General features: G+C 35.1%; 1 protein-coding gene across 7 annotated transcripts in view; it reads right to left on the bottom strand.

Moving 5' to 3' along the window:
* DMXL1 (Dmx like 1) overlaps positions 1-13711 on the bottom strand; it is a 135511-nt gene that overhangs the window by 17736 nt on the left and 104064 nt on the right. For 6 of the 7 annotated variants that reach the window (XM_019831227.3, XM_019831235.3, XM_019831232.3 and 3 more), the window contains 3 exons: positions 5982-6068; positions 3499-3620; positions 2989-3130 (listed from right to left, as the gene is read on the bottom strand). In XM_019831227.3, the coding sequence (XP_019686786.1) occupies positions 2989-3130; positions 3499-3620; positions 5982-6068 (351 nt within the window). The remainder of the gene's footprint in view (positions 1-2988; positions 3131-3498; positions 3621-5981; positions 6069-13711) is intronic. The other variant, XR_006598160.1, reaches the window with a different exon arrangement.

The raw sequence follows: 13711 nt of genomic DNA, 5'->3' as shown, positions 1-13711 counted from the left end.
AGAGCAGGACAGCACAAATGGTGAAGGACACAAACACTAAAAGGTGTTTATGGTTGTGATTATATTCCCAAAGCAGAAGTTGGTCATGACAACTATTCTTTTTTGTTCGAATTTGTAATTGAATAAATCAGTAAAGAAAATATTTTATTAATCCTCCACAAAAAAAGAAAACTTGCTGAATGTTTCTTTTGTTTAGTAAATTTCGTGTTGAAATCTCATGTTCCTTTTAATTAAGAAATGCTTAAATACTCCTGTTCTTTTTCCTTCGACTAAAGTATCCAAGAAAAACCATAAGTAAAAAAATACATAAACAGAGGTTTAAAAAATCTCTCAGAGCATGTACAGAACATTACAAAGGAAATAAATTGTTACTTATTTTAGAAGATCCATATAAAAAACAACCATTGTATTATACTGGGTCTTTTACTTAATGACGTGGGGCTCGTTCAGCTCATTATGCTTACAAATCACGATCATCTCCATTAAAAACATGTCCTTGTAAGATGCAGACAGAAAGAAAATTCAGTCCTAACAGGAATGACAAAGGTAAATTTCTGTATTATAATGCTTTGGAGTATAAACAAGTATTTTCTGAGCACTGACTATATGTTAAACACTATTCTGGTTAGAGATCATCAGTGTCTAAGGGAGGCATAATGTAATCTCTCAGGGAACTTACACCATTAAAAAAGACAACGAAAGAAAAGGCTGCTGGGGTGACTCAATGGCCTAAACATCTGACTCTTGATGTCGGCTCAGGTCATGATCTCACGATTCCTTTGTTCGAGCCCCACGTCAGGCTATGCACTGACACAGCGGAACCTGCTTGGGATTCTCTGTCTTCTTCTCCACCCCCCTCTCTGCCTCTCCCCTGTTCACATGCTCACTCTCAAACTAAATAAATAAACGTTACCCAAAAAAGTCAACTAAATAATAAACAGATAATTTCAAAACTGATAAAGGCCATAAATATGATAAAATGGGATAATATGATACTGAGTGACTACGGGGAGGGGAGAGAGGAGCAGATGCTGTCACTAAGGAAGCAAGGGAAATTTCTGGGAATGTGAGTTGAGATCTGAAAGGTCAAAAAGAAAAAAGAGTATATGAAGCAGCAAGCATGGCAAAGGCTGTGGACAGGGCAGTGCACTTCATGCTTCCAGAGATGGAGACAAGGCCACTGTAAGCAAAGCAAAGTGAATCAGGTATGGAGTGAACAGAGGATGAGGCTGCAGAAGCTGGCAGGGGTCGAAACACACAGGACCTTAGTGCCATGTTAGGGACTTGTTTTTTTAAAGCTGTACCAGGAAATTTGAAAGTTTTAAACACCGGAGTAAGAGAGCACGTGACTCTTAATCTCCGGGTCGTGAGTTCAAACCCCACAATAGGGATGGAGCCTACTTAAAAATCAATCAAACAAGTAAAATAAACAGTGGAGTGACAACCTAAATGATGCTTAGGAAACACCAACTCTGGCCGCTATATACAGAACAGAGGGAGCAAGTATGGAATCAGAGACCAGCAAGAAATCTGTTACAGGAAAAGCTGTAATACATTGTCTGAAACTGGAGTTGGAAAAATGGTCTTTTATGTCTATATTTTGTATATTCTCTTTAAGTTTCCCTTTAAAAGATGGTAATATCAGTAAGTTTTATAATTAATGTATTTTAATATATCTGTCAGTTGAAAAAAATGAACTATAAATGACCAAGTCATTTGATTTGAATAATTACTATATTGCTTTTCAAATTCTTCAATACTTAAAACATTCCTACCTGAAATCCACGGGCTAAGAGGAACAGAAGACTTTAATATAATAAGCTCTACCACAGATTTGAGATAATGACCTAAGTTAAATCACTAGACCTTCTTGGAACTCAACCTTCATCTAAAAAATGGTAAGCAGGAGTAGTTATAACAGCCATCTCAACAGATACCTCAAAGAATAAAAGGGTTATATGACAAAAAATAAGGTTATATGACTGACAGAACTACATGAATATAAAACACTGTCAGGTATTATTAAAGATGATTAAGCCTTTACTTAAATAATTACCCTTAGTAAAAAAGTTTGGTGGGGGAGGCCAAGGAAAGAATACTGTAGGAATGAGGAAACTGAAAATAACCTCACCCCCAGAGAGCCACTGAAAGAATTACTGGTGCTGGGTTTCTCTGACTCTATGTATCATTAAGTATTAATAAAAGAATCTCATGGAGGTTTACACATGGATCACATCTTACTCAGGGCTCAAGAAAATCCTCAGACAAAATATAAACAAATTACTGTGGCTATGTTCCAATAAAACTTTACTTATAGACAATGAAATCTAATTTCATATCATTTTTATGTGTCACAAAATACCACTCTTCTTTTGATTCTTCCTGTAGCACTGAAAAATGTAAACACTATCCTTAAGCAGGCTGTCTATACAGAAACAGCTGGTAAAGCAGGATTTGACCCAGGGGCATCTGGGGGGCTCAGTCGGTTAAGCCACCGACTTCGGCTCAGGTCATGATCTCGCAGTTTGTGACTTCGAGCCCCACATCGGGCTCTGTGCTGACACCTCAGAGCCTGGAGCCTACTTCGGATTCTGTGTCTCCCCCTCTGTGTACCCGTCCCCTGCGTCTCTCTGTCTCTCAATAATAAATAAATGTTTAAAAAAAAGTTTTTAAAAAAGGTTGAAAAAAAGTTGAAGAAAAAAAAAAAGCAGGATTTGACCCTAGATCTTAGCTTGCTGAGGCTGATGTGTACCAGTAAGTTCCAAATAATTATGTAAAACGCAACTCTCTGTATTTTATTTAAAATCATTTTCTTATCTTTTTCAAGAGGAAACATGTTGTTCTTCATAATCAAAATTTATAATTTCCAGCAATTATGACTTACTAAAAAGTTGGGAATTTTTCAAAAATATGTTTAGATCACCCCTATTCTATTAAGCTAGAAGGGAAAAAAGGACATTTATGCACCACATTTTTAACTTGACGTACCACAGAGGCTCCTCTGCCGGTCTGTGTACTTCCAAGCCATGGCATATTTATCGGAGTGCCGGGATTGCTGTGTGTATATGGGGTTGTACCTTGCACAGCTGTTAAATCATCCCGAGCATGTATAACCAAGAAATCTTCTGATCTACAAAAGAATGTCAACCGGAATGAAAGCAATCCCATCAGTTCTTCATTTCTTCTGTTATACATGAAAGCTCTAATATATGATTTTCTATTTCCCTCCAAAATTAATTTTCTTCAGCTCTTAACCCCCAACTCAAAGACAGTAAGTTCATATGTGAACAATTTTAGGTCCTCTCACTTTATTCTCTTCCAACTCTCAATTCCTTTCTTTAAAGTTCCTGCCACCCCCTTTGCACTCTTTTGCATATTGGCAACCACTGTATTTACAATCTAGGAATATTCCTCTAAATATCTTTTGAAAGTTACAGTCCTGTGGATATCATCATTTTTAACACAATGTTACTGAATAAAAACAAAGTATAAAAGTACCCTTTGTTTTCCATTTCAGTATCATCATCTACCCAAGTATAGATCTGTGTAGCCAGAATTCCAGAAACATCCAGCTCTTGAACATCATGGCTTGAAGCAATTGCTATGCAGTTTCTATTTGCCTGAAAAACAAATCATATGGTAACTTTTAAATAAAAAAGCATGCATATGAGCTACTTCTGAAAATGGAAACTACAAAATAGCCCCTAGAAATGGTAACTTTAAGATATAGAAAAGATAGCATTTTCACCAATGACTCTTTAAAATTAATTCTAATAATTAAATCTTGAGTGTAATTATTTTCAGCTTGATCTTGGAGATATGTTTATGTTCAAAGAATTCAAGAGCATCTAACAGAAAGCCTCCTCTACATGGTAAAACATATACTACTTTATTTCTTCTCCCAGCATTGTCTTTCCAGTTTGTTAGTATGGTACAATCTCCCCAAGGTTTTGACACAGTTCAGAAATTTGAAGGAGCTGTTGAAAAAAGACAGAAGCTCTAGAAGGTAGAAAAAGGTGAGGGAAATAAGGAGCATCACACTAAAATAATGGTGCATTATTCAAATAAGGTAGTACCACTTTCACCTAAAGCTTTTCAGTCCTAGACAAGAAAAACACAATTTGAGAAATGGTCACAAAGAAGAGATGCAGGGAGTAGAAAAAGAGTGGGGACGTATGCCAGAATAAATCATAAATTAAATGCTGGTGAGATTAAATGACCTAAAATTTTAACCATCTATGAACTGAAAATATACACCTCTAAAAGAGAAAATGAAAGGATACTGACAGCAAAGAGAAAACAAGGTTAATATTTCCACTATGTAAAATGCTAATACAAACTAAAACAAAAAAAATGAATATCCCAGACATAAATGGATAAGGAATTCTCTACGGGTCCCTCCATTTCTCCATCTTTTCTGAGCGACTTACTGACTGCTATTTGTTCTGGAGGATGGCTACATACCTACAGTGTCTCTCTCCAGATCAAAGGGCAGGTATATGTAATGTTCATTAGAGAGATTTAGGTTTCCTAAACTCTATGTTCCTTTCCTTACCACACACAACCCATTCTGTGCAGTTATCATTTGACCTTCTCCCTGCCACTCTGTGGTAATTTGAACACAGGGAACCAGAGCATAAATGCTAATATTCCTGGATACTACTTCTGCTATTAGTAATAAACTGTAATGGTCTGTGGTCCAAGAGTCTGTGTCTTCTTACAGCATTCGTTAAACTGAGAAAGCTAACTTGCTAGCTTGAATGCAGGGAAAAATTGTCACAGATAATTCACAACTAAACAAATGGGAAAAAGTTCAATCTCATCAACATTTTAAAATAATGCAATTTAAAGCAAAAGGTATTGTTCCTCAAATACAAATTTAGCAAGATGTAAAACAATAATAAATCAGGAGAAATAAAAATTAAACAGGTACCCTATTCTTATATAGTGGAACACAGATTTTATATATGTGGATGATTGTTCATTTTTTGTTACTTATATACATCCAAAAAAAAAAAAAAAGAGGCTGTAATATATCATATTACATAGATATTAGAACTGAGAACTGCCTAGCTAAGGGGCTGTTTCCAAACTTGCTTGTCTTCAACAGAATCAGTCACTGTTTGGGGGTGTGTAGAAGAGAGAAACGAGACAAAAGACACAGGGAAAGATGAGGGCAGAATGACAAAGGAACTACCTAGGAGAAATAGAAAGAAAGACACAGAATAGGATGATGGAGAAACAACTGGTGAAATGATTAATGCAGGGGTAATGCCATAGAATATTTACTTAAATAATATTTAAAAATTATTTTAAAATTAGGAATACTTGAAAAAGAAGATATACATACTTAAATATATATATTTGTGTGTGTGTGCACGTGTGTATAAATAAAATTGTGCAGTAAAGCATTTAGGTAAGAGAAAAGAAGAAAATGATTAGAGTAATTTTTGACCTTACATTACTGTATATCTAAGGTTATATCTCTTCTATAAGTAGCTTACAGACACTTTTGAGGAAGATGTTGAGTAGAAAACTAAGGAATGTAAAAGAAACACTAGTTAGGCAGCTACTATGGTTGTAAGTCAAAGAGAGAGAATTTCTGTAAGTCATATAAAAGCTTAAATTTAATCTAATATTAGTAATCACATTCAACATATTCATATAAGGAAAATAAAAAATCTTTTCTTTGGATTAAATGCTGTAATGTGTTATAAAATTCTCAAGGCTACTGCATATATAAATACTTGATATTCTCTCTGTGTAGTAATTAAACATTATTTTATCTCCTACATATGCAATATATAATTATCAAACAATATAATCATTTTATAAAATAAAATAACTTATTCAGATTGCAATTTAGGCAATGGGAAGTAGCTTTCAGACAGAAAAATACTAATACCGAATAAACTGACAAAACGGGACTTTCTTCAACCATGAATACTTAGTCATCAAAGAAAAAAAGTCTATCTACTTACTTTATTAACAGCAAAGGCAGTAATGATATCAGATTCCTTGTGAATAATCCTTGCTTTACCTCCAGGATATCCCAAGTCTGCTTCTATCTAAACAGAAGGAAATAGAACATAAAAATATAGTAATTTTAATCACAGGAAAAATAATATATGCAAATCTGTCATTTAATACTTGTATAAATTAAAGAAACTTTTTAAATATTTCATATCTAAAGGTATTGTTTTACATGCTACTCATCCCTAAAATAAAACTCATGCGAACAGGGAAATTTAAACTTTTTCAAGCTTGCCTTTTCATATATAAAAAGACAGTTGATACAAAATACAACTTCTTAATTGCTCACATTCCCAATAAGTTAACAGCAATGAATTAACTTTAAAGGATCAAGACATTCTAATCATTAAAACAAGATCTGTTTACCCTATTTCTTAGTATTATAATCTTTTGATAAATATTAGGTCAGAAAGTAAATATTTTTATATGTTTTGCATGTCATAGAAGATCACTGTTGTATATTTATCTTTTCTTTTTTTTTTAGAACAACCTTTTAAAAATATAAGGACCATTCTTAGTTTACTGCCTGTAAAGAACAGGTCAAATATGGCCAGCTTACTGAATCCTGGTCTAAAACGGCTTTTAATTTATAAAAACAAACAAACAAACAAAAAACAACCTGAAACCCTGAAAGGCACAGTAATTTCCCCAGGGTCAGTAAGTCATTTTAGGTCAGTAGTCATTTTTAATAGCTGAATAAACCATAATTCAATGTACTTTAGATGAGGGAAATAATCTGACCTTTAGCTTACCCCAAAGAAGGTACATACAAGGCCTTTGAACTCAGAAGAGAATACTGTATAAATCAATATTTACTAAACAGAGGTAAAAAGAGAAGGTAATTATTAAGAATTAAAAATGTTAATATAGGATAGTGTTTCATCTTATTTTATATCCCTAACCTTCATTCTTTAAGATGAATTAGTATAAAATGGTTCACAACTCATTGAGAAGTGCGGACGTTATTAATCTAAAATAAGAATATAACAAATTTAAGTCCTGCAAAGTTTAGATAAAAACATCACCAATGCCTGTCCAGTGTTTCACCAACAGAACCGAGTAGAATTAGCAGTATTTTTTAAATGGCAAATATAAAAGACTGTTGAATTGCAAAGGTGAGATGCCTAAGATAAAAACTCAAATAATCCTATGCCAACTAAACTCCTAGTCACTAGATGTAATGATGCCAAAGATGTTCGAATCTAAAATACAATCTGATAACAAACCAAAGATTTTCAGTGTTTGCCAAACATTTTGGTTGATTTTGGGGTCAACCTCTTTTCTAACAAAAATCTTATCTCAAATTCTGTAATTTATGACAGAATCCCAACTTAGTGACCTATCTATAATATCTAGTATCTAAAGTATACTGAGTGTCAGGGCGCCTGAATGGCTCATTCGGTTAAGCGTCCGGCCTCAGCTTAGGGCGTGATCTCACTTTGTGAGTTCGGGCCCGCGTTGGGCTCTGGGCTGACTGCTCAGAGCCTGGAGCCTGCTTCGGATTCTGTGTCTCCCTCTGTCTGCCCCTCTGCTGCTTGCACTCTGTCTCTTGCATTGTCTCAAAAATAAATAAGCATTTAAAAAAACTAAAAAAATAAAGTATACTAAGTGTCTACTACTAGATTTTGAAGAAATTGGAAAGAGAGACAAATGATGTTTGCAGGAAGTGGAGGAGTATGTTATGTGCTGATAACGGGTGGGTGGGGGGAAACATACTAGTTTTAGCTGCAGAGCTTTTTCCAACTTTACCTGATAGGGAAACAGGCTCCTGCAGGCATAAACTTAAAAAGCTTCTTCAATGTGAAAATACATGCCTGTCCTCTCAAAATCTTTATTTAATAAAACATTATTTCTTAATATTGTGGTCTCAAGATCACCTGCTTTAAAATCAAGTGGAGGGAGAGGGAAGGAATGGTGTTTAGCATCTCAAAAACTTAGTATTTAATTTAGAAAACAATGACAAGTGGTAGGAGATTGAATACCAGGCAAGATTCAGTTTGCAAAGAGTCCTAAAAGCCACAATGAAGAGTTCAGATTTTATTTTGGAGCTAGGAAGACACTGCAGGGTTTAGACAGTTCTGCAAGTTGTGAGGTAAAGTATAAAGGGTGTGAGAATGGTTGCCAGAAAACAGTCAACAGGCTACGTTAGTTGCTGAAGAGGTAAAGGTGGGTTTAATTAGGGTAGTAGCAATGGTGGTAGTGATAGTTGGTTGGAATTAGGGTAAATTTTGCTAATGAAATGAAATTATAGTAAGAGTAAAAAAAAGCAAGTATAACTCCTAGTTTTCAGACCTAAAAACTGGGTAAGTGAAGGTACCATTTAATGAGACAAAAGTGAAGGAAAAGTAAGGATTTAGATAAAGATGAGAAGATAGAAAATTCTACTCTTGACATTCAGGGTGAGGTAGCTATTAGATTAAGAAGTCAAGTCCAGAGTTCAGGAAATGAATGGGCTAGAGAGATTTAAGAGTTATCGGCCTATGGAGGATATTTAAACCATGAGATAAACCAAAGAGAAAGTAAAAATAGGGAATAGAAAATGTTACAGAACTAAGTCCTGGTATACCCCATGTTTCAAAAAAGGGGGAAATAAAGGAGATGTACCACAAAAAAAAAGGGGGGGGGGAAGGTCAATTCGAAATGGAAGTAGTTTTAGGAAAGAGGAATACTGACAGAATAAACAGACAGAACAAGGAACATTTTCCAAGTATGAATACTAAATAATCAAATATGATGTTAATAGAAACCAAGTGAAGCAAGAGTTTTAAGAAGGTGGCTGTGGTCAACGGTATCAAAAGATACTGAAACATTGAATTAAAGGAAGACACAATCAACTACTGAATTTAGCATAGTGGGAGTCAAGGGTGACTTTGACTAGTAACATCTCAGTGTAGTGGGCTGGAGATAACACTTAACTAGTTTAAAGACACATGGTGAATAGGGAGGTAAATCCATTGGGGAAGATTCACAGAGGCACTCAAATGAATTGATAATATTTTATTTCTTAAACTGGGTGGTTCCTCCAGGGAGTGTCTGCATCATTACTCTTTAAGTCTTCTATAATGACTTTATAGGCAATTCTATAAATGAATTTTCCTAGATAGGGAAATTAAAGCAATGGGATAGTAGACCGATTCAAAGGTAGGTGTTTTGGTTTTTATTTGAAAGAAAGACAATAAAATATATTTGCTTATGTAGAGAATAATCAGAGAGGTAAATATTTATTAATGAAGACGGAGGTGGGGGAGGAGGGATAACTACTGAAGCAAAGTCCTTGGGTAGGTAAGAGCCCATACGATCAGCGTACAAATGGAAGATCTGGTTTTGGACAAAAGAGTGACAGTCTATCTACTGTTAGAGAAGTTAATGAAACATCTGCATATAGAGCAGAAGTAAGATTTGGTGGTGGAAAGATTAGTCTACATTCCCGATGACTGCACTTATTTTGATGACAGAACAAGGTCATCGGTGGCAAACAGTCAAGGAGTACTGGAAGTTTGAGGAAAGAGAGTAAAAGTGGGGAGAATGAAAAACAAAACAAAACAAAACAAGTACTACAGAGTAATTTATTTTGATCGTTGGGTAATTTGGGAATTGTGGCTATAAATTTTAAGTAAGGCAAACCCCCACTGTTTGTGCTTTTTCTTCATCCACGTTCAGCTCTTGAGGTGAAGATGTCACCAGCTAATCCCCAGGATCTGACCTTTACTATCCACTTGCTTGTATTCACTGACCTTTGTCCTATATTCTTTCTTCCTTAAGCTCTTCTTTCCAGCTTATCTCTTAACTCAGGCAAACAGAAGTCAACACTGCCCCTCTGGCAATAAGCAACTGCCCTGACAAGACTGCCAGGCCAGTCTGAACTTAACCCCTGACTCCAGACTACACAGATGGACCACAGAGGGATCTCTAGAATGACCTATCACTACCTTTCCCTCATTATAATACTAAAATATCTGCCCAAGGAGGAGCACAAGCCTTATACAATATACAATGTGTGTATAGGCACGTTTCCTTAAGGCACATGTGTGACCTTATGCCCGCCACTACATAGGATAATAAGGTTTCTCTATCTAAATATTCATCCTAATCCCAAATAAAAGGAACCCATCCACTCTTGTGCCAGGATCATGGCTTTGGAAGCCATTCCTCACAATCTCCTTATTTGCTGCTAATAAAGTTTTCTTTGTGCAAAAATGCAACCTGATGCAGTTTGTGACTCATCAAGGAGTGAACTCATGTTCTATTACAAAGGCACAGAGTAGACAGAGAGTTGCATGTAAAGAGGTTTGGGGATTTTCAAGGCAAATACACCATAGAGAGAATGGCACAAAAGGGTTGAGGATTTTTCAGAATGATGAATCATGAAATCTAAGGTGGGAAAGAAAGAAGTGGAAACATGATATGCTCAAAACAGAGAACCTGCATCAGCTATGAACATAATTTAATTTGCTAAAGGCCATACAATATAAAACCAAAGTAAAAAAAAAAATCACAATAAATACTATCTTAATGTAAAATTTAATCTATGTTTAATGTAAACCTTAACGAAAGGTTTCAGGCCATGGTTTAAAATCTGATTGGGCTGCAAATGTCCATCGACAAATGAATGGATAAAGAAGATGTGGTATATATACACAATGGAATATTACTCTGCAATAAAAAAGAATGAAATCTTGCCATTTCCAACTACGTGGATGGAACTAGAGGGTACTGTGCGAAGTGAAATTAGTCAGAGAAAGACAAATATCATAGGACTTCACTCACAGGAGGACTTGAACATACAAAACACATGAACATAGGGAAGGGAAGCAAAAATAATATAAAAACAAGGAGGGGGACAAAACATAAGAGACTCATAAATATGGAGAACAAAGAGAGGGTTAATGGACGGGGTGTGGGGGGGGGGATGGGCTAAATCGGTAAGGGACACTAAGGAATCTACTCCTGAAATCACTGTTGCACTATACGCTAACTTGGATGTAAATTTAAAAATAAATAAAATAAAATCTGATTGGGCTGGATTTGTGAGGAAAAAAGAATCCAAATATTAGTACCAGAAGAGATTTTAAGAGATTACACAGATCAAAAAAGAAAGAATTACCACAGATGACAGCAATTCCATTTCTGGGTATGTGTCCAGAAGAACTGAAAGCAGAGGCTTAAACAGATATATACATCAATTTTCACAACATTACTCACAGCACCCAAAAGATGAAAACAACCCAAATATCCATTGATAGATGACTGGATAAACAATATATGTGACATGTACACAATGGTATACTATTTAGCCTTAAAACGGGAGGAGATTCTGAGACATACTACAACATGGATGAAGCTTGAAGATGTTATGCTAAGTCAAATGAGCCAGTCACAAAACGGCAGATATTATGTTCCCACTTACACAGACACCCAGAGTAGTAAAATTCATAGAGACAGAAAGGAGGACGCGAGTTAGCTGGGGCTAGGCTAAGTGGGATGGAGAAAGTGGAGAGCTACTGCTCCAGTTTGGGAATATGAACAAGTTCTGCAGATGTTTGGTGCTGATGGTCGCAAACAAAGTCAATGTACTTAATGCTACTGAACTATACACTTAAAACAACTAAAACGGTAAATTTTTACATGTATATTTTGCCACAGTTTGTAAAAAGAGTACATTTTATACAGGTGATGATCTAAAAAATGTTCAGGTTCTGCAGACCTTCCTTTAAGAACTGAAGAAGAGAGGAACATAACAGACTAACTTCAGGACTTCACTACTATTTTAATTAGAGCAGTTAGCATGTTTAAAATTATCAACCCAGTTTGATACATTAAGGTAAATGAGGCTTCAAGGACATAAAGAGCCCAAGGTCCCACAACAGAGCTATAGAAAAGCTAAGGTGAGACTCTAGGTCTCATTAGTGATTTTCAGCTACTATCACCTTCTATGATGTAAAGCTGAGTGCTTGCACTTCAGCACTGCTCTAATAATATAATTAAATACAACATAGAGTAAAATGAGATCTAAACAATATCAAAGGCATATTGGAAGGAAATGGGAAGCTGGCAAGTGAATACAAAAGAAGACAAATACTCTAAATATTACGAAATAAAAATATTCAAGAAGTAATTTTGTTTTCAAAACTAGCAGTGAAATGAGAGGTGACATCACCATAAATTTTCTTGTATATTAAAAGAATAGGGGAATATTATGAATAATTTTATACCAATAAATTTGACACCCCAAATGAAGCATATTTCTTTAAAGACATGGACTACTAAGGCTCATTCAAGAAGAAATAAATAACCCGACTTGCCCTACATGTTAAAGAAATTGAATTTGTAGATAAAAAACTCCAAGCCAAGATGGTTTCTCTGGTGAATTCTACCACTTAAGTAAGGAACAATACTAATTCTACACAATTTTTTTCCCAAAAAATTAAAGAGAGTATTTCCCAACACATTCTATGAGTCCAGCTTTAGTTTAAAACCAAAAAAAGAACCCCAAAACATTATAGGAAAACTTATGTTCGTTAACATAAATGCAAAAATCTTAACAAGAATTTTAACAAATATACCAATATATAAAAAAAATAAATACAGCACGACCAAATGAAGCTTAGCCAGAGAATGCAAGGTTTGTTTAACATCAAACAAATCCATCAACGTATTTAGTCATATTTACAGACTAAAATAAGAAAAACCATATGAACATCTCAGTGGTAACAACAGAAAAGAGAGGTGACAAAATCCAGCAGCTATTACGATTAAAAATTTTCAACAAGCTAGGAACAGAAAGAAACCTCCTCAATCTTATAAAGAGTATCTATAATAACCCTATAGAATACAGCATACTTAATGACAAAAGACGCAATGCTTTTCTTCAAGATCAGGAACAAGATAAAAATGTCTGCTTTGACCATTTCTGTTCAACATGGGACTGAAAGTTCTAGCCAGTGCAGTAAGACAGTGGGAGATTAGGATAAAGATAAATAGATCAATAGTCCAAAACAGAGTCCCTAACACACATAGGTCAACTGTTTTGTTTTGTTAATTTTTTTTCACCTTTATTTTTGAGAGAGAGAGCCAGAGTGCGAGCAGGGAAGGAAAGAGAGAGAGGGAGACACAGAATTCAAAGCAGGCTCCAGGCTTTCAGTTGTCAGCAAAGAGCAGGCGCTTAACCTAACCGACTGAGCCACCCCACCCAGGCACCATGTCAACTGGTTTTTTTAAAAGGAGGAAAAGGCAATTCAGTGGAGGAAAAGATAACTTTTTCATTAAACAATGGTGAACAACTGATACACACATGGGGAAAAAAAAAAAAGCAACTGCAATCTATACTTTCTACCCATATTAAAAAATTGACTCAAAAATTTTTTTTGTAGGATTTAAACACTGCCTTCGTGTTATAATTTCTTTGTAGGGCAGAGCTTTAGATTTCTGTTTTTAACTGGAAAGCTGTGGTAATGGAAGTAGCCTTCACTAATTGTAAAACTAACACGAGAGCAGAAGTGGAGAAAATCTTTGTGATTTTTAGGTTAGGCAAAGATTTCTTAGATATGACACCAAAAAGAACATCCACACACAAAACAAATTTTGATGAGGTTCGATGTACCAGTTAAAAACTTCTCAGTTTAAAATAAATTGTAGAGAATCAAAAGACATGTGAGTAGGAGAAAATATCTGCAAATGT

This window comes from Felis catus, chromosome A1, assembly GCF_018350175.1.
Source record: "Felis catus isolate Fca126 chromosome A1, F.catus_Fca126_mat1.0, whole genome shotgun sequence".
NCBI classification, from domain to species: domain Eukaryota; kingdom Metazoa; phylum Chordata; class Mammalia; order Carnivora; family Felidae; genus Felis; species Felis catus.
Note: the sequence above shows the minus strand (reverse complement) of the source record. Positions and strands in the feature narration are given on the sequence as shown.